Source organism: Helianthus annuus, chromosome 3 (genome assembly GCF_002127325.2).
Source record: "Helianthus annuus cultivar XRQ/B chromosome 3, HanXRQr2.0-SUNRISE, whole genome shotgun sequence".
NCBI classification, from domain to species: domain Eukaryota; kingdom Viridiplantae; phylum Streptophyta; class Magnoliopsida; order Asterales; family Asteraceae; genus Helianthus; species Helianthus annuus.
Genome location: NC_035435.2, coordinates 115623341 through 115644073, shown reverse-complemented (window position 1 = coordinate 115644073; position 20733 = coordinate 115623341). Strand labels below are relative to the sequence as shown.

The 20733-nt window shown below is 36.8% G+C and overlaps 3 protein-coding genes across 3 annotated transcripts; 1 reads left to right on the top strand and 2 right to left on the bottom strand.

The window, feature by feature from the left end:
- Positions 1-5323: 5323 nt before the first annotated feature.
- Positions 5324-8034, bottom strand: LOC110940143. Its single transcript, XM_022181703.2, has 7 exons — positions 7826-8034; positions 6764-6855; positions 6499-6681; positions 6310-6390; positions 6149-6220; positions 5952-6065; positions 5324-5879 (listed from the first exon to the last, which is right to left on the bottom strand). The coding sequence occupies exons 1-7, from the start codon at positions 7956-7958 to the stop codon at positions 5520-5522; spliced, it is 1035 nt and encodes a 344-aa protein (XP_022037395.1). The 5' UTR covers positions 7959-8034; the 3' UTR covers positions 5324-5519.
- A 1893-nt stretch (positions 8035-9927) lies between these two features.
- LOC110940141 (senescence-specific cysteine protease SAG39) lies at positions 9928-11238 on the top strand. The gene is made up of 2 exons (XM_022181701.2): positions 9928-10388; positions 10483-11238. The coding sequence occupies exons 1-2, from the start codon at positions 9950-9952 to the stop codon at positions 11073-11075; spliced, it is 1032 nt and encodes a 343-aa protein (XP_022037393.1). The 5' UTR covers positions 9928-9949; the 3' UTR covers positions 11076-11238.
- A 27-nt stretch (positions 11239-11265) lies between these two features.
- On the bottom strand, positions 11266-13618 carry LOC110940139. The gene is made up of 7 exons (XM_022181700.2): positions 13440-13618; positions 12584-12675; positions 12340-12510; positions 12151-12231; positions 11991-12062; positions 11804-11917; positions 11266-11739 (listed from the first exon to the last, which is right to left on the bottom strand). Exons 1-7 carry the CDS (start codon positions 13495-13497, stop codon positions 11443-11445), a joined length of 885 nt encoding a protein of 294 aa, XP_022037392.1. The 5' UTR covers positions 13498-13618; the 3' UTR covers positions 11266-11442.
- Positions 13619-20733: the final 7115 nt, after the last annotated feature.

Here is a 20733-nt window from a genome sequence, read left to right as displayed (position 1 = left end):
TGGTTCTTACGGTTCTTACAAACATAAGTGTTTGTATTTGATCCCATTACTTAAGAGCAGTTATGCTAATTTAATTTGATGTAATTGAGTCACAAAGTAACATAAGGCTATGGGATGTGGTCATGACCCTCATGGTCACTATGACCCTCCACGTCAGCGTCATGTCACCTAATTCTAATCTATCATCCAAAACCACTACCCTAAGGGTATGGTCATGACTCAAACCACTATTATCTTATTTTAATTTATTTTTTGAAAAGGAAAGGAAATATTAAATAAGGAAAGGAGAACCATAGTTGCCATGGTTTAATATATGGGAATCATGATGGATGGGATAACGGCTGGTGTAGCAATCCATTAATGGTCTTATATGACGATTGATAACCATACCCCTCAACCCTATAGCCTAACACAATTCGCTAGGAATGGATACCGCCAGAAAGTCAACGATGATGAGTTTTCATTTTAAAATATTTGCTGACTTTGCAGATTGGTCCCTGCTGTTTCAGTGAGATGACAAGTTGAAATTTAAGTTTTATACACCCACCTTATAACTTTTAAGAGTGACAATAATACCCCTTTAAGTTTCAACCTTTTATAAAGGATCATTCTATTCTCACACCTTCAAAATCTTATTTCCCCATCCTTTTATATGTATTTATGTATATATAGAGAGAGATAGAGGAGAGGGGTGTGTGAATATTAACACCCATTATAAATTCTATGTATAAACCTTTATATGACAAAAATGCCCCTTAAGTAACTGAGGAGCATTGATTAGGGAAGAAACAAATATTGATTAGTCATTGATTTAATTAAAAGGATTAGTTATTACTTATTTTTGCATTTATACGTTTTTTCACGAAAACCCTATTTGATCCTTAACCTATACATACAACATACATATACACACTTTTTTAGGAATCGCAAACTCACACACCAATCTACAACTCATGTCTATCGTTAGATTGAACCTTCGATCAATATGAGAAGGAAATACTTACCAACACCTTAATACTACTAAACTACAAGCCCTTTGGTCATACATACATACACATATGGTGGTTCATGTACTAAATCGTTTTTCCGATGAGGTAATCGAGTGAGTATATTCTTATGCACCACGTGTTATGTAATACTTATATAAATGTGTGTTATTATTATATAACTTACAAGAGAATTTCGGTGAAATTTCTCTTATGGCCTCATTTACTGTGTGATATTTTTATTTTAGGCCCTTCTACTTTTGTTAACATATTCTAAACCTTTATATATTGACACATCTTCCCCTTAAGTGAGTAAACTGCCATTTTGGTCCCTGTGGTTTGGCCAGTTTTGCCACTTTAGTCCAAATCTCAAATTTATTACATCCAGGGCCCTGTGGTTTGCATTTTGTTGCCATTTTAGTCCAAAAGTGAAATTTGACCAGATTACCCACTTTTGACCCCCCTGTTTTGTCCTTATCCTCAGGGGTATTTTGGGTATTTTGTAATATTATATCTCAAATTTAATAAATAATATAATGCCACTGCCAGAACAACAACAACAGCAACATCTCATCTTCATCATCAACATCATCTCATCTTCATCATCAACATCATCAACATCGTGGTCCCTGTGGTCATCCTTCTCGATCTCTCTCTCACCAACAATCACCGCCATCACCACCACACCGCCATCACCACCACACCGCCATCACCAACCATCACCGCCATCACCTCTCTCTCTCTCTCTTTCATCTCTCTCTCATCTGCAGATGACCGCCATCACCGCCACACCGCCACCGCCACACCGCCACCGCCTACCTTTCACAAACCCTAGAACGAGTTTAGAGAGAGAATGAGAGTGTAAAAGCTAGGGTTTTAGGTTTTAGAGAGAGAAAGAGGGGGGAAAGAACGGGGGTCGTAGGAGGCGAAGAGTGGTGGTTGTTCCGGTGGGAGGTGTAAAGAGGTGGAACAGATCTGAAATTGGCGGTGGGAGGTGTAAAGAGGTGGAACAGATCTGTTTTCCGATCGGATATTGGAACATATCTGAAATATGAACAATCGGAAGAACAGATGCAGAAAAGGAGATCGACAGCTCCGGCGACAGCTCCGGCGTCAGCGCCGCCGTGCGGTGGTGATTTCTGGGTTTTAGATGATGATTTTTGTCTATATTCTTAGTTTTAGATTTTTGGGTTTTAGATTTTTGGGTTTTAGATTTCTTGGTTTGTTGATTTTAGATTTCTCTCTCTCCTGGGTTTTAGATTTCTGGGTTTGTTGATTTTTATCTATTTTCTGGGTTTTGATGGTGATGGTGATGGTGATGAAGATGAGATGATGGTGATGAAGATGGCGGGGTGGAGACGATGTTGATGATGTTGATGATGAAGATGAGATGATGTTGATGATGAAGATGAGATGTTGCTGTTGTTGTTGTTCTGGCAGTGGCATTATATTATTTATTAAATTTGAGATATAATATTACAAAATACCCAAAATACCCCTGAGGATAAGGACAAAACAGGGGGGTTAAAAGTGGGTAATCTGGTCAAATTTCACTTTTGGACTAAAATGACAACAAAATGCAAACCACAGAGCCCTGGATGTAATAAGTTTGAGATTTGGACTAAAGTGGCAAAACTGGCCAAACCACAGGGACCAAAATGGCAGTTGGTCTACGTTTTGACGTACATGTTACTGTACATTTTGACATAATTTTTTCCGGTAACAAGCCGGGTCAAATATAATACGTTTTTATTCTTATTTTTGTTTACGATTTCAGTTGGTCTACGTTTTGACGTACATGTTACTGTACATTTTGACGCCGCTAAGTCCTGATACAAATGTAAGGGTGGTGTAGTGCTTAGGTTTTGATTTCGTTTCTTTTATACTGTTTCTTTTGTATGATACAAATTCGATTTACTTTACTTTTTGTTCTAACCGCAATGCTTATATAGGTCACATTGAGTTATATCGGATAGTCAAAACACACATTTTCATATGACTGAAGTATTACATAATGCTTGGTCTAATCCATTCAATGTTTGCGATATACCCGTGCCGCAATGCGCGCGGACCTTACTTGTTATATACCAATAGTACAGTTTCAAAAAAATAAAAATAAAAAATAGTAACTTATTTATTTACGATATTTTCACACCCTTAATCTTAATCGTTAAAAGAGTTAAATCAACGGTACAAAATGCTTCTTACTTTTAGTACGCATTTTATTTTGTAGAGTAAACTGCCATTTTGGTCCCTGTGGTTTGGGCACTTTTGCCATTTTAGTTCAAATCTCAAAATTTTTAAATCTGGGTCCCTGTGGTTTCCCTTTTATTGCCATTTTGGTACAAAACTAAAGGTAAACTGCCATTTTGGTCCCTGTGGTTTTACTTTTATTGCCATTTCAGTCCAAATCTCAAACTTTTTGGAACAGTAAAAAAAAGAGGGTTTTTGAATTTTGGACTAAAATGGCAATAAAGATGAAACCACAGGGACCCAGATTTAAAAAGTTTGAGATTTTGACTAAAATGGCAAAAATGCTCAAACCACAGGGACCAAAATGGCAGTTTACTCTATTTTGTATAATATAACTTTACGTAAAATATTCTTAAGTCATGATTCATGCAATCATGATTTCAAAATTAAAATTCACAAAACATGATATAAAACTTTAACCTCTATATAAAAAACAAAACATGCTACTAGTTGGTGAAGCTGGTCGGCATTCCCTCACAAATTAAGGTAGAAAACAAAATAACACGAAATTCTTCATTTTTAAATAAAATCATACAACATGACAAATGGAAGACTTATGGAAAACCACATAAAATAACATCATATAATGCAATGCACAACCCACTTTAGTTGCTAGCTATAATATCGCCCCATGATCTATGATATACGAATTTAGACTAATGTCACTAGCCTTTCGAATATTCACCAGAAAATGTCCAAAAGAAGGATCATATCATATATACATGCAATTACAACATGAAAGGCGTAAATCATTGATTCATACGGATCCATCTGAAGTTGTGTAATTAGGCATTTCTCCCGACTGAAACTCCATGTCATCGGGTATCAACTAAAAGGAGGAACAAAATTATAAGCAGAATAGACGTTTTATTACTAATAATTTTAATCAAGTTTACTATTTACAATCACAAAAAACGGAAAAGTTACAGGAATTTTCATTTTGACTACACGTTTTTACTTCAATACCTATTTGACCAAATCTCTAAAAGCTTAATCATTTGATTGACCGTTATAAATGATTACATAAAAGTACCTGGTCAAAAGATGTCATATGGACATAGAAAACACCATAGGGTATAGGCACCGCCGCACCGGTGTTGGGCTTAGTTCTTAAATTCGCCATTAGTGCTTTTTTAACCTGAAAAACCGCCATTGGATCAGCCATGTGTCAACTCACTTGGTTTGGCACAATATTTGAACAGGCCCGGGGTCAGCAAAGAAACCTATCTACCAATTTTGTCAAAAAAACTGATTATTTTACAACATGCATTGACTCTGTCTACATCAAAATCACACTCTTGATCAAGTATATAACCTTATTAACCATGGTAACCACAACTTCTAAGATCTCTCCTTAAAAGGCTGAATTGAAAGACACTGATACTTGACTGAATGGTTAAAAAACCTGTGGCATCTGGAATCAGCCATTTCCCTACATCCTCTATACCCGTTATGGCTGCTATAATGTTAAAAATATCAAATTTGACATAATTTTTCTTATCAGACATTTGTTATAGGACTTAAAAATTAAAACCTACAAGTGCCTTTCATGAGCTCCAAGACAATGTGGAAAAACTGTTGGCAATCAACAATCGAAGTATCGAACACGGATTAATCATTCATATATGTTAAATTATCAACATGAAATGGGATCAATTACGCAGATTCTGGTCTGCAAAGAAAAGTCAAAGCAGACAATTTAAACTCATGAAATTGACCCACGAAATTTTACAATTTCGAGCGTATTTATAGTATGTTACACCAAGTCATTAAGTGTAACAGAATACGTCAAGAACCATCAATAACATGTTATCTGTTTGATTTTATCAAGTTTGACTTTTAGTTTCTGCCTTGTGACCAGTTTTGTAGATAATTATACCTAATCTAAATCTGTTCAATCCTACTACATATGTACATAAATTAAATAAACCTAAGTTTACTTTATAATTTAACAAAAACATCTTCCCTAAAGTCTTTTCATTATTATTTGTGAAGGTAATGAATCACCATATAATATATCACCAATAAGCACTCCTATAATGGAAAGAGCGACTCTTCTTTTACCCAACCCAAAAAGTATGCTCTTTCGAATCATTTTCGTTTGCTATTAGCAAATAGCAGGCATGCAACTAAAACATAAATGTCAAATGTCATGTACTGAATCTATGGTATTGCGCTTAGAGGGCGTCTGGTTTGTATATTATTGAACGCAACTATAGTAAGAAAATTTTTGGAACCCGAGTGTGTATCAATCAGTAACGGGAGAGCAACATCTACTTCTTAATCAAGCTGCTCAACAGATGCCTTGGTCTCAGATGCTTTGCCAGAAACAGCTTCTTTAACATCCTCCTCATGCTGCTGCTTCGCTTTGCCTTTCGATTCATCTTTATCTTCAGCTACTTTGACATCCTCATCCTGCTGCAGCTTTTCACCTTCTGATTTATCTTTATCTTTAGCATCTTCAACATGTTGCTCCTTTTCTCCTTTTGTTTGACCAGAACCCGAAGCAGAAGCAGAAGCAGCTCCCACAAAATCAGCCATCTGAGGATTACGAGATTTCATCCCTGCCATCATCTCGTCAAAACTGAGTTCTTTAAACAACATCTCCAACTCATCCTCTGCTTCAAGAGATTCCCCAGCCTGAAACAACAAAAACCAATAAACAACCAACAAACCAATCAAGATTTTAAACAACTTAAGCTAAACTATCACCTCGTACACTTGTGAGTGAATTAACGAAACAGCCTTGAAAACATGTGCCTTGGGACCATATACGTTTACTCTTCTCTCATGTTTTGGACAACCAGCAAGAGGTTGATCATCAACCTGAACATTCACACCTATTTAAATAATCAAATTTGGACTTGTTTATTTATTAGAAGTCAATATGTGCGAGTAAACTAACAGACCTGCAACCAAGCACCAGATACTACTTCAATTGCCAACGCATTACTGCCATTTTCTCCAAGGAGACGCGCAACCTATAAACAAGCACAAAGGACAACAACAACAGCCAAATAGTTAAATAGCAGACCTTGGTTTTTGTTCCACTAAAGTGTAGATTTATCACCTTGTCCACGTGGAGTATGATTTCATGCCCATGTACAGTTGGCGGCATCAGAATTACTGGAAAAACCGGGCCTTGATATGTCTGCATACAGTTTAGAACGTGTGAGCACGAAACGAACCTAAAGAGTACCATATTTTCATAGCAAGAGTCACTGGTCAACGAATATGTAAATTTGAAATAGAAACCGGCCTTTAGGATTTTGTCTAGGATGAGTTCTTCTGCTGTTTTAACTTGTTCGACAGTGCCCACTAAGTCAATAAACGAATGACGATGCAGATTAGACTCAGAATCAACTAACAGCCCAATTGTGGCTTTTGAGGCTTTGTGAATTTGATGCATATCTTCAAAGGCATCTCCAATAGCTTTCAAAATCTGTGAATAGATGAAATTATCATAAAAACAAGGAAAAGTGGGCCCTTATTAAGAAACAGGTCAAATGTGTGATGAAACATACTTCCATATTACGAATCCGGTATACTTTCCTATCTAGTTTTGCTCCTGCAGCAATTTCCTCAGCTAGATGCTTAGTTTTCTTGAGATCATCTTCTGATTAGGAGAAAAAAAAAAAAAATACTGTGATGATGTGCTCATATTGCAATTAAACCTTACAATCACAATTAACATTCTTCAGGCTATGATCTTATAGGAACAACATTAAGCAGCATTTATTACTACTTTCTTGGTCAACAACAAAAAAGTAGAAATAAACACGTAGTTCACAAGAATAAGATTACTGATGCAAAAATCACAGTAAGATCCAGACGTATTCATCCCGAAATATCTTTGGAAAATAGGAGAACATGTCTGAGAAATGTCAGTGGAAAAAAACATCCATCAAGAACTTATTGCACACGGAAATCGTAATGCGAAAACAGGAAACTACAATAATATTTTCTTTGACATTTATGCATGCAAGTAAATCTGTTCGACAGGTGACCTCAAACACACAAGATGCACATGCTTTTACACATTAGGAGTACCTAGGGTTTGTTCCTGTCCTGTCAACTATTTTAGTGTCTGAACTTTTTTGCAACATTACAAGTGTGAACAAGTAATGTGCTCTCAACTGTATCACAGCAATCTCATATAAATTATCATCATCAGGTATCTAACATGCACAATCGCCTAACTGACTCTATACATACATGTATATATTACACACTAATATTGTACGAGAAAAGTTTATTACAGTTTTTTGGAGACAAAATGCAACAAGCAGAAATATACTTTGATTGATTTCTGGACACAGAACATAACAGAAATATACTTTGATTACAACTTTTTCGGTGACAAAATCAATCAAGTAGATCTAATCAATCACGAAATCTATACAAATAACTTATAAGATCTTTATAAAACCTAAATTCATGATGATTTCAGGAAAAACAGAGCACAACAAGAATCTCTCGATTTAGAAACTAAGTTTGCAATAGGAGAATCAAACAAGCATCTATATAGCAGTGTTAAGCTTCAGTAAAGCACTAAACACAAAAATGGCGGATGAGTTTGAATTTACCGAAGATTTTCATATAGCAGAGTTCACCAGTAGACATATCAGCATTAGGTTTGAGCATAGCTTTAGGCAATCTCAGATTCGGATCTTCGATTTTAGCCTTCGCATATTTGTCGAACTGTGGATTTGGCTCCATCTTCTTCTTCTTCTTCAGAGAGAATTGAGATTTGCAGGTTTGAAAATGGTGAAGTGGTTTGTTGGTTTCGACTCAAAAGAATAAAAGGGGGGAAATTCTGTTACCAACTAACTTTACATTTAAGCCCTTGAAGATACAACTCTTTTATGTTTAGTCCCTTTGTGTTTTGTTAAGATGGAGTCGACGGAGTTTCAAAACTTCCGTTTTCCTAATAGGATTTTATCTTACTAAGAGGGTCTAAATTGCCAGAATATTCCTTTCTTTTTTTTCTTTTCTATTAATCTAAAGGTTGTTTGGTTCAGAGATGAAGGAACTCTAATATATTTTTAAATTAGAATTTGAGAAATTGAAACTAATAGAAATATGTGCTGTGATTAATTTGTAAAGATGTGAATAAAATTGGAATTAACATGATGTCAACGTGTAAAAAGCCCCTATCCATTATTATTTCCTAATCCACTACGACTTGTCTCATTTTTTAAATTACCTAAAATAACTCATTTGGATTTTGTTTGCCAGGCCTAGTGATGATAATTATCTTTAAACAAAACATAATAGCTAAAAATACATAATATACATTATTGGATCTTTATGCTTAAGACACAACATACAACAACATTGTTATTGAAATATGATCCCAAATGGCCACGGTAAGCAATTATTGCACGTACGCGTTTAAACTCAGTTTTAATGCGTACAATTTGGATAAATGTCAAGCATTTTATTGTTTAATGGTAAATAATATGAAATGAACTATTACAAAATATGTTTTATGGAGTGACATAAACCTATTAGTGGTATATAATATGAAATGAATTATTACATAATATGTTTATGGAGTGACATAAACCAATAAAATGAAGATATATAAGCCCATTTAGTTCTAACTTTGTGGGCTGCAAGTTTAACGGGCCCACTTAGTTTTTCAATAATTTGGAATTGATTTGAGCCCAAAATTAAGTATAAGACCACACGGAGTGGTTGGTCACCGGTGACACAGAAGCTCCTCCACGTCCGTAACACCGCCCCGTGGGGTGGTGTGGAGGTGGTGTGGTGATGGAGCGGTAGAGATCTCACTGGCGTGGAGGGCAAATGGTGTGGTGGCGTTTCATTGTTGGGTGGATTTTGGTTAGTTTTGATTGATTCTTGTTTAATATATATATATATATATATATTATATAAAACGCTACTTTCACGCCCCTCCCACCCCGTGCTTTTTGTTTACCATGCCCCTTTATTGACGTGGCTGCCATGTGACGCTTAATGCCCCCCTTTCATGCTCTTCCACACCGTATAGTCTAAGAACAAGCCTCATATCTATTTTTGATTTCGCCCACATCACCCTACAATTTAATAATTAGGCCTTTTACACATTGCGTCCGTAACACTGTTGTTTTGCTTTCAATTATGAAATGCTTAACATGCTTAATTGATTATTTTTTCTTGAACTCAAAACAAGATAAAAATCTCTATCAAGTAAGCTAGGCTCACATTATTACATGACACTTTCTTTTGTTCTATTCTTTGATAGTTCTGCACCAATTAGAAGCCAATTAATTAAATTAATGCTAACAAAATTCACAGAACATATATTCAATCATATTAATTCACCCGAAAGATAGTAACACCAATAAATCTAAATTAATTATTTCAAATTAGAGTAAATTGTTTCATAACCAGAGTAATTGGGCGATTTTTGGCAAGATATTGCAATGAAAGAATAGTCATCATATGAACGTTAAATAAACCTTATTATCATAACAAGAAGGAAGAAAAAACAAGTTATGGTTCAGATTTTTTTTTTTTTTTTTTTGGACAGAACGTAGCATTTCATTAGATATTGCCCTGCCATGCCATGCCAATCACGTAGTGAGCTACTTCTTTAGTCATATATATAATATGTCCATCCTCTATATATACACCAGATTCCAAGCTTAGAGAGCACCTCAACATCTACCAACTTATCAACAATCTTAATCCTTTATAACGCCATGGCTCGTTTGTCGTTCAATACATTAATCGTCCTAGTAGGACTGCTTGTTTTTGGGATGTGGGCATGCGAAGTCACATCCCGAACTCTAAACGAAGAGAACATGATACAAAGGCACGAACAATGGATGGCACGCTACGGGCGTGCATATAAAGATGATTTGGAGAAAGAAACACGTTTCAAGATATTCAAGAACAATGTGGCCTACATAGAAGCATTCAACAATGCTGGCAATCGCGCCTATAAGCTTAGTGTTAATGAGTTTGCGGACCAAACAAATGAAGAGTTTAAGGCCACTCGTAATGGATTCAAGTTCCCATCCACACCAAGATCTGGTCAAACCACGCCCTTCAGGTATGAAAATGTGACCGCGGTTCCATCTAGCATTGATTGGAGGAAGAAAGGAGCCGTTACCCCGATCAAGGATCAAGGCCAATGCGGTAAGCACATCATGGTTTCCAAATAAGAAACACTTCTTTTTTGCTATGGTTTATATATATATTTTTTAAATATTATTTGTTTAAAAATCAATAGGAAGCTGTTGGGCGTTTTCAACAATAGCTGCTACCGAAGGAATTACAGGAATCACCACGGGAAAACTGATTTCACTCTCTGAGCAAGAACTTGTGGACTGTGACAGGAGTGGTGAAGACCAAGGGTGTGAAGGCGGATACATGGATGATGGGTTTGATTTTATAGTAAAAAACAAAGGGATAAACACGGAGGCTGCATATCCTTACGAAGCAGCGGATGGAACTTGCAATGCAAAGAAAGAAGGTGTTGCTGCAGCCAAGATCACGGGACATGAGGATGTACCTGCCAACAGCGAGGCGGCACTGTTGAAGGCTGTGGCTATGCAGCCTGTCTCTGTTGCCATTGACGCGGGGGAGGCTGACTTCCAGTTTTACTCGAGTGGTGTTTTCAATGGAACTTGTGGTACTGAACTGGACCATGGGGTTACAGCTGTTGGGTATGGAATTAGCGATGATGGCATCAAGTACTGGCTCGTGAAGAACTCATGGGGCACGGTTTGGGGTGAAGAAGGATACATTAGGATGCAGAGAGATGTTGAAGCTAAAGAAGGGTTATGTGGAATTGCTATGATGGCTTCTTATCCAACCGCTTGATACACAGTTGTATATATATACCCAAAACTAGCACATTGATGTTAAATATGCTTCCAATTGTGTCATGAAATGTTGGGGACTGTTTGTAAAACTCAGTGTACCTGTATGTAAATAGAAGGGTTATGTGGAATTTGATGTATTTTATAAAAAATGTTTACATGTATAGACAACCCAAACCGAAAACAAAGGAGGCAAAATGTATGTTCTAGCGTATCATTTTCGTTTTCTATTAGCACGCATGCAGCCAACACATAAAAGTCGTTTTCTATTGGCACTTAGAGATGTTTGGTTTGTATTTTATTTCACAAAACTATAGTAAGCAACAGTTTGGCACCAGAGTCAGTAACTGGAGAGCAACATCTACTTCTTAATCAAGCTGGTCAACAGACCCCTTGGGCTCACCAGAAACAGCTTCTTTCACATCCTGCTGCTTCTTTTTGCCTTTTGATTCATCTTTATCTTCAGCTACTTCCACATCCTGCTGCAGCTTTTCGCCTTCTGTTTGACCAGAACTGGAACCAGAACCAGAACCCGAAGCAAAAGCAGCTCGCACAAGGTCATCCATCTGAGGAATACGAGATTCCATACCCTCCATCACCTCACTAAAAGTAAGTTCTTCAAACAACATCTCCAACTCATCTTCTGCTTCAAGACATTCCCCAGGCTGAAACAACAAAAATTAATAAACAACCAATCAAGTTTTTAAACAGCTTAAGCTAAACTATCACCTCATAGACTTGTGAGTGAATTAACGAAACAGCCCTGATAACATGTGTCTTGGGACCATATATGTTCACTATTCTCTCATAATTTGGACCATCAGCAGGAGGTTGATTATTAACCTGAACATTCACACCAACTTTTAATAACCAAATTTGCGATTGTTTATTTGTTACAAGTCAATATGTAGCATACCCGCAACCAAGCACCAGATACTACTTCAATTGCCAAGACATTATTGCCATTTTCTCCAACGAGACGTGCAACCTATATATACAAGCAAAAAGGACAACAACAACCAAATAATTAAATAGAACACCCTGGTTTTTGTTCCACTAGAGCATAGATTTATCACCTTGTCCACGTGGATTCTGATATCATGCTTATGTACCTTTGGTGGCATCAGAATTACTGGAAAAACCGGGCCTACATATGTCTGCATACAGTTTAGAATGTGTGAGCATGAATCGAACCTAAAGAGTACCAAATTTTCATAGCAAGAGTCACTGGTCATTGAATATGTAAAGTTGAAATAGAAACAGGCCTCTAGGATTTTGTCTAGGATGAGTTCTTTAGCCGTTTTAACTTGTTCGACAGTACCCAGTAAGTCAAGAAACGACTGAAAATGCTGATCAGCTTCAGCTTCAGTTAACACCCCAATTGTGGCTTTTGAGACTTTGTGAATCCGATCCATATCTTCAAAAGCTTTGAAAAGCTGTGAATAGATCAAATTATGACAAAAACTAGGTCCTTATAAGGAAACAGATCAAATGTGTAATGAAACATACTTCTGTATTACGAATCCGGTATGCTTTCCTATCTAGTTTCGCTCCTGCAGCTAATTCCTCAGCTAGATGCTTAGCTCTCCAAATATCATCTTCTGATCAGGAGAAAAAAAGCTATTGTGATAATATGCTCATTAGCATTAACATTCTTTAGGTTATTACCTTGCAATGATCTTATATGAACAACATTGTGCCGCATTTATTACTACTTTCTTGGTCAACAGTAAAAGCACAAACACACAGTTCATAATAATGATATTACTGATGCAAAAATCACAGTAGGATCATAATGCGAAAACAACCAGAGAAAGATTATTACAAGAGAAATCTCACCAGGAAAAAAGATTCATCGAGAACTTATTGCACACTGAAATCATAATACGAAAACAAGAAACTACAATAATACATTTCTTTGACATATATGCATGCAACTATTTGGAACATAAACTCGAAAATAAACATTGATGACAAAAATGAAACAAACAGATGAGATAAACCAGAACATAACATAAATCTCGTGAAATATAGGTTAATTACAACTATTTTGGAGACTAGATCAATCAATCAATCAATCAGGTAATCTATACAAATAACATATAAGATCTATATAAAGCTTAAATACAGAACATAACAGAAATCTCGTGAAATAGATGTTCATTACAACTATTTTGGTGACGAAATCAATCAAGCAGATTTAATTAATCAGGTAAACTATCTAAAACCTAAAAACAGAGCACAATAAGATCTGTCAAATTAAATACTAACTTCGCCAGAAGAGGATCAAACGAGCATCTATATAGCAGTGTTAAGTTACAGTAAAGCTTCATACACAAAAATGGAGGATGAGTGTTGAATTTACCGAATATTTCCTTATAGCAGAGTTCACCGGCGGCGGGCTGAGTCTTAGGTTTGGTCATAGCTTTAGGAAATCGGAAATTCGGATCTTCGATTTTAGCCTTTGCGTATTTGTTGTATTTGCTTCCATCTTCTTCTTCTTCTTCAGAAAGATTTGCAGGTTTCAAAGTGTTTGTTGGTTTCTGTTATCAACTGACTCACTCACAGGGTTTTATAAGAAAAAAAGGGGGGAAATTCTGTTAACAACGGACTCACAGGTGTTTAACAGAATAACTTGCATTTAAGTCCTCTAAGATATAACTTATATATGTTTAGTCCCTGTTTGTTTGTTTTATTAACACAGAGTCGCTAAATAGGATTTCATCTTATTAAAAGGGTCTGAATTGCCAGAATATTCTATTTTTAACGTCTACAGTTTGTGTCATCCGTTTGTTGACATTTAGACACTTTTTTTTTTTTGTTAAATGTTATTTTAGTCCCTGTGGTTTCGGTTATTTTGTCAGTTTAGTCCAAATGTTTGAAATATTGTCATTTTAGTCCAAATAGTTTCAAATGTTGCCATTTTAGTCCATTGTGTTAACTTCATCAATTTTTTCTGTTAACGAGAAGAATAATTCGGTCATTTTGTATGTAATTTTGTTAACTAGAAGCGCAATTCGGCCATATAAAATGACCGAATTGCCCTTCTTGCTAACAAAAAGATGGATTAAGTTAACACAGTAGACTAAGATGGCAATGATAGAAGCTATTTGGACTAAAATAGCAATGTTTCAAACCTTTAAACTAAACTGAAAAAATGGCCAAACCACATGAACTAAAATAACATTTTACTCTTTTTTTAATTTAAAGGTTGTTTGGTTCAGAGACGAAAGCACTGTAATATTAAAAATAATAGAACTTGAGAAATTTAAATAATTTTAATGAAAAATTTGTTTTGTGTTTAATTTGCAAGGATGTGAAGAAAATTGGAATGAACATGATGTACGTTTTGAACAACGTATTATGGTGCATAATGTTTTGATGCTTCTTTTATTTATCATCTTTTACTTTGATGTAATATTGTTTGGTATAAGGTATTGGAGTGGATGAGAGAATGGAATTGACGAGTTATTAAGTAGGGAATGGAATGTACAAAGAAATGAAATTCCATTATCTTGTTTGATTATGATATAGAATAGAATAAATCATTACTTTATCTTGTTTGGTAGGTTGGATAAGATAAGGAATAAAATTGTTGAGTGGTAGTGGCGGTGGTGGTGGGTGACAGCGTAGGTGGTGGTGGTAAAGACGGGTGGCCGCAGTGGTGGTGGAGGTGGGTGGCACTATTAAATTAAACAGTAATAAAATTATCCCTCGTGGAAGCATCAAATGGTGGATTACAAAAACACTGGAGTGTCACTAGTGATAATAAATATAAATATCTCTAATTAAAGGAAATATATTAAAAGGTGGATCTATGACATTGATATATGATCCAAAAACGTCACAAACTAAGTAATTATTACTAAAATTCGGTTTTAACGCATAGAACCATAAAACTTTATCTACTAAGCCTAGTAAGATTTTATCTATTGAGACTTGTGACCTTAAAATGTATCTGTTGAGGCTTGTACCTCAACTTTTATCCCTTGAGGCTCGTACCCTCAAATTTCTATCACTTTAGGTTGAAACCTTTTTAACTTGTCCTCTTTCATTCATAACTCATGTGTATTTACAAATTTACTTCGGACATTGAAGTGCATAACCCATGATCACATGTCACAAATTATTATAATGTATACTTTCTAAAGGTTTGTGTACATACCTTTATGTTTGGGAGGTCCTTCATGTGATCTCCGAAAGCTCGTATGTTTGACTTCCTAAATAATTTTTTTGAATAACAAGCATACATATACCTATTAACCATCTATACGTGCATCATGCAAGATTTGATATAGCAGAGTTCACCGGTTGATGGATCAGTAGCCTTGGGTTTCATCATAGCTTTAGCAAATCGGAAATCTTGTTGTTGTTCAGAGAGAGTTGAGATTTGCAGGTTTGAAAATGGTGAAGTGATTTATGCGTTTGTATAGAAGAAGAAGAAAGGGGGGGGGGTCTATTATAAACTGACAGGAGAATAACTTGCACTTAAGTCCTCTAAGATACAACTTTTTTACGTTAAGTTCCTGTTTGTTTTATTAAGACGGAATCGTTGACTTGTTGTTACAGGGTTTAAAAGCTCCGTTTTCCTAATATAGGATTTCCTCTTGTTAAAAAGGGTCTAAATTGCCAGAATATTCTTTTTCTAAACGTCTAAAAACCGTATTTAAGTGGGTATCCGTTTGTTGACATTTTAGACACTCTTTACAAGCCCTTCGATAGACACACTTATCTAAACGGTGTTTGGTTTAGAGATGAAGGAACTGTAATGTTTTTTTTTAAAAAAATGTATTAGAATTTGAGAGACTGAAATTAATTTTAATGAAAATTTGTATTGCTTGCAAGTTGTAAAGATGTGAATGGAATTGGATTAACATTGTAAGTCCCACGTCGGTTAAGAAGGAGAACGAAACCCTTCTTATAAGGGGGTGAAAACCTTCTCTACCAAAATTTTGCCTGAACGAGCAACTTGTCAGATAAAAACAAAACCGGGAGTTTCCCAATAGACAACCCATAGGGGCACTTGTAAAAAGTGACTATTATAGCGTGGTGTATGTTTTCATGCTTCTTTTAATTTATTTATCAACTTTTATTTAGAGATAATTATTAGAGTAAATTGCCATTTTAGTCCCTGTGGTTTGGGCCATTATGTCAGTTTAGTCCAAAGGTTTCATTTTTAACATCTGGATCCAAAAAGGTTTCATTGTTGCCATTTTGGTCCAACTGACTTAACTCCATCCATATCTGTTAAAGCTGCCAAGGGCATTTTTGTCATTTCATTTTGGTCCAACTGACTTAACTCCATCCATATCTAACAAAAATGCCCTTGGCAGCTTTAACAGATATGGATGGAGTTAAGTCAGTTGGACCAAAATGGCAACGATGAAACCTTTTTGGATCCAGATGTTAAAAATGAAACCTTTAGACTAAACTGGCAAAATGGCCCAAACCACAAGGACTAAAATGGCAATTAACTCTAATTATTATCACTAGTCACACTCCTTTGTTTTTAGAAGACTTAAGTATTCATCACAATAGTCTTAATAGATAATAACTCAAAATTTGGATCTATGCCATTGATATATGGTCTCAAAAATCATACCTAAGTAATTATTGCTAAAACTTGGTTTTAGCGAGTACAACCACAAAACTTTATCTACTAAGTCTCGTATTAGATTTTATCCATTGAGCCTTGTAACTTTAAACTTTATCCGTTGAGGCTCGTACCTCAACTTTTATCTCTGGAGGCTCGTAACCTCGAAGTTCTATCACTTTAGGTTGAAACGTTTTTAACTTGTCATCCTTCATTCATAACTCATTTGTATGTTTACAAATTTAATTTGGACATGCAAGTGCATAACCCATAATCATAGATCACATATTGTTATAATGTATACTTTCGAAGCGTTTTTGGAATTACCTTTATGTTTGGAAGGTGCTACGTCTGATCTTCATAAGCTCGCATGTTTGAATTTCTAAATAAAGTTTTTTGAACAACAAACATATTTGCATCATGCAGGGTTTGTACCCTTCACCTCTAGGAAGAGGAATGCAACATACAACTAGACCACTAAGTCACGAACGACTTCCTAAATAATTAGTCACTTAAATTATAACCTCCTTTAGTACAGTATTTATTTGTTTAACAAAATAACAAAATGAGTTAATTACTGTTTTCGTCCCCGTGGTTTGTCAAAAATTACTATTTCAGTTCATTAGTTTAAAAATTACGATTTCAGTCCCTGTGGTTTCACTTTCATAACCATTTAAGTGTCATATCTTGTACTAACACGACCCCATGTGTCAACGGCACGGCCCCTGGCCATTGTACTTGTTGTACTATCTCAGATTCTGTGAATTTAGAGTTGACCACGGCCTATGTTGGGTTAGCACGGCCCCGTGTTGATCTGTCTGGTTTGTCTTTTGTTGTTGTCTTTTCTTATGCAGAGAATCTTAACTGGGCACGGCCCATGCCTGGTGGGCACGGCCCCGTGCCAAGGCTTCTGTTCTTGTTATTTTGTTGGTTTGGATGTCGATTGGGGCTTCGCGAGTCATGTCAATCCTCCTTCTTTGTATTTGTTGATGCACTTGTGTCTGTACTTTGTCTGTATTCGGTCACGATATAAACGATGTCCTTGTCAGTCATGTAAGTTGACCAAGTCAACCGTCCTCCTGGTTTGACTTAGTCAACAGTTAGAAAGATGGTTGTCTGTCTCGAAGGATAAGAGATCGAAGGATGATGTGGATCCTTCGATCTCCTCGAAAGATATACTTCGAATGATTGACCTCGAAAGACCATCCTTCGAGGTCCATGTGAATCCTTCGATGACTTGATGTTCGATAGATGATCCTTCGACCATCTATCGGATCCTTCGGACTAGACAACCTAGGCTGGGTATATATATACCCATGCAGTGTATGTGTTACACGGGGATGCACACAGACAAGAGATAGAGAGAGCTTGAGAGCATTCTGTCCGAAACACACACACACATAGTGAGAGTTTGCAAGTTAGATTTGTAAACATTGTGCTTGTAACTGGAACCTTCATACGTATTAATACAGTGGTGTTAATCGGTGAACTCTTGTGTGTTTGTTTCTCTACTTGCTTCATCCCGGTTTGCTTGCTAGCTTGGATTCCGCACTCGCTAGTGGGTTTGTATAACAAGGTTTAGGTTCGTCATCCTCCGTGAAGGGACCTACAAGTGGTATCAGAGCCGTGGCTCTTTACCTTGTTTAAAACCGGGTTTGTTCAAGTTCTTGGTGTGTTTGGACACTAGGTTTAGCACCCGTTTTGGTGGTTTTTCTTGTATCTTAAAACTGAAAAACGAGTTCTAAACTTTCGGGAGTGTTCAAGGTTGGGTTGGGTAACTTGAAATCTTGTTTTTAAGTAACTTTGAATTTTCCGGCCATATTTCCGGTTATCTCCGGTGACTGGACTTGTTGGATAAGGTTTGCCTTTTTGGGAAATCTTGTTTGAAAGTCAAAAAGTTGGTAGAAAATCGTGTGCAGAACATCCCTTCTGCCGAAAGTTGGTACACCAACCTGTCACCTTTTTCACCAACCTGTCACCTTTTTCAGTTGTGTCAGAGCAGTCGAAAGACATCCTTCGACATCGAAAGATAATCTTTCGATCAAGGAGGCTCGACAGATACCCATCCTTCGAATATCCTTCGAAGCCTGTGTTCTATCTTTCGAGCCAAGGAATCTTGTCGTAGGATACATCTTTCGAGCTACTGTTACTCTACGAAAGATAAGGATCCTTCGTATTGGTGAATCTTTCGAGATCTGTGTTCGAAATATAAGGAGAATCTTTCGAAATCATCTTTCGAAAGATAAGGATCCTTCGTGAAGTCAATCTTTCGAAGTCTTTGCTCGAAACTCAACAGTGATCTTTCGAACACTGTTGATCCTTCGAACAATCATTGATCTTTCGAACAAGGTTGTATCTTTCATTTCGGGTCTGTTTGCACTTAACAGTTTGTGTTTGTGTAGGTTATCTATTATGATTTGATCAAAATGAGTTGTACAAGTCCTTGGGATTGGAGTTTGAACTCACAATCTAGTCAAGAACTAACTTCTGCTGATGCTTGGGCAAAGAGTATGTTTCCTCCGCCATCAATCAGTCCAAGTCAATGGGCTTTGGTATCCAATCAAAGTCAAAGCATTCAAAACCTTTTGATCAGTGAAAGCGAAACGGGCAGCAACAATCGTCCACCAAAGCTAAATCATATGAATGATTTTCCATCATGGAAAAATCGTTTTCACACGTATGTTCAGGGGCAAAGCACCGATCTTTGGACGTGTTTCATCAATGCGTTCAATACTAATCTTGAAACTGCTGCGTCCACTTCAGAAGGTTATGCCAACATGCTGGAAAATGACAAGAAGGCTTATGAATTGGAGAAAAAGGCCTTTGCTACACTTACACAGGCACTCAACAAAGATATCTATCATCAGTTCTCATACTGCAAAACCACGAAAACGTTGTGGGATGCCTTAGTAGCTAGAGGAGAAGGCAATGCAGCTGCTCGAAAGTCTCGTCATGATTTGTTGAAGAAAGAGTTTGAATCGTTTCAGTTTTTGGAAAACGAAACTCTAAATGATATGACAACCCGTTTCTATCATCTGATCAGTGAAATGTGTGCTTATGGGGTTGTTTCTACTCAACAAGACATGGTGAATAGGTTTGCTAACGCTTTGCCTCCAAAATGGAGTTCATTTATTGAGTTGTTGAAGCACACTGGAACTCTAGACACGGTTAATATCTACGAGTTCATTCAGAGGCTAGAACATAAAAATGATGAAGAAATCAGGAAAGCAAGGCGTGCTCCAGCTCCTCAGAATACAGAAATGTACCTTCCAGGCTTCGATGCTTTGGCAAGATCCGCTGCAGCTCAGCAACAGCAACCAAAACTGCAGACTGCTTTTGTGTCCAACACAAGTTCCTTTCCGTTTCCTCAGTCAACAGCTGCTCCACCACAACCTCAATTCGATCCGAGGTCGTACATTCCTGTCCCAACACAGCCACAAGTCCAACCTCAACAACAACAACAACAAGCTCATTATACAAACAATCCTCAACCTCAAAACCCTCACACAATCCGAGTCGATAATTCAAACCTTTCACACCTCAGCATTGAAGTTGCTAAGGAGCACATGGAAATTATTAATACAATGGTCAGTGCTTACTGTGGATTGGTAGCAGGTCAGCTTGGAAACATCAACATGACCAATGAAGATTATCAGCAGATCGACAAGGAAGAAATGGAGTTAATGGATATTAAGTGGGCTTTTGCAAGTGCGGTTAGAAGGGCCAAAGACTTTATGGCTCGTACTGGTAGAACTTCGTTGGAAAGAAAGAAAGACACGAAGTATGGGTTTGATATCAACGTCGTGACATGCTTCAACTGTGGTAACAAAGGGCACTTCAAACGTGAGTGCACTCTACCAACAAAACATGGCAATCACAACCCTTTCAGAAACCAGACGAGTAATGCAAATGTGAATGCCCAGCAAGAGAACCGTGAGAGGAGGATGGTGGCAGTTAATAACAATCAGGGCCAGCCTGGAACTTCAAATCCCAATCGGGCTCTGGCTGTTCAAGCAGATGAGGGATGTGACTGGTCAGTTCAGTTTGGTGATGATGATCAGAGAAG

What these genes read in the sequence shown, in the direction of transcription:
- LOC110940141 (XM_022181701.2), top strand. Translation starts at nt 9,950, where the DNA reads ATGGCTCGTTTGTCGTTCAATACATTAATCGTCCTAGTAGGACTGCTT. An exon ending in CAAGGATCAAGGCCAATGCG is followed by an intron (nt 10,389 to 10,482) that starts GTAAGCACATCA and finishes AAAAATCAATAG; the next exon opens with GAAGCTGTTGGGCGTTTTCA.
- LOC110940139 (XM_022181700.2), bottom strand. Translation starts at nt 13,497, where the DNA reads ATGACCAAACCTAAGACTCAGCCCGCCGCCGGTGAACTCTGCTATAAG. An exon ending in TATCTGGTGCTTGGTTGCGG is followed by an intron (nt 11,918 to 11,990) that starts GTATGCTACATA and finishes GTGAATGTTCAG; the next exon opens with GTTAATAATCAACCTCCTGC. An exon ending in TTCACTCACAAGTCTATGAG is followed by an intron (nt 11,740 to 11,803) that starts GTGATAGTTTAG and finishes TTGTTGTTTCAG; the next exon opens with CCTGGGGAATGTCTTGAAGC.
- LOC110940143 (XM_022181703.2), bottom strand. Translation starts at nt 7,958, where the DNA reads ATGGAGCCAAATCCACAGTTCGACAAATATGCGAAGGCTAAAATCGAA. An exon ending in ACCGGATTCGTAATATGGAA is followed by an intron (nt 6,682 to 6,763) that starts GTATGTTTCATC and finishes ATCTATTCACAG; the next exon opens with ATTTTGAAAGCTATTGGAGA. An exon ending in TCCTAGACAAAATCCTAAAG is followed by an intron (nt 6,391 to 6,498) that starts GCCGGTTTCTAT and finishes AACTGTATGCAG; the next exon opens with ACATATCAAGGCCCGGTTTT.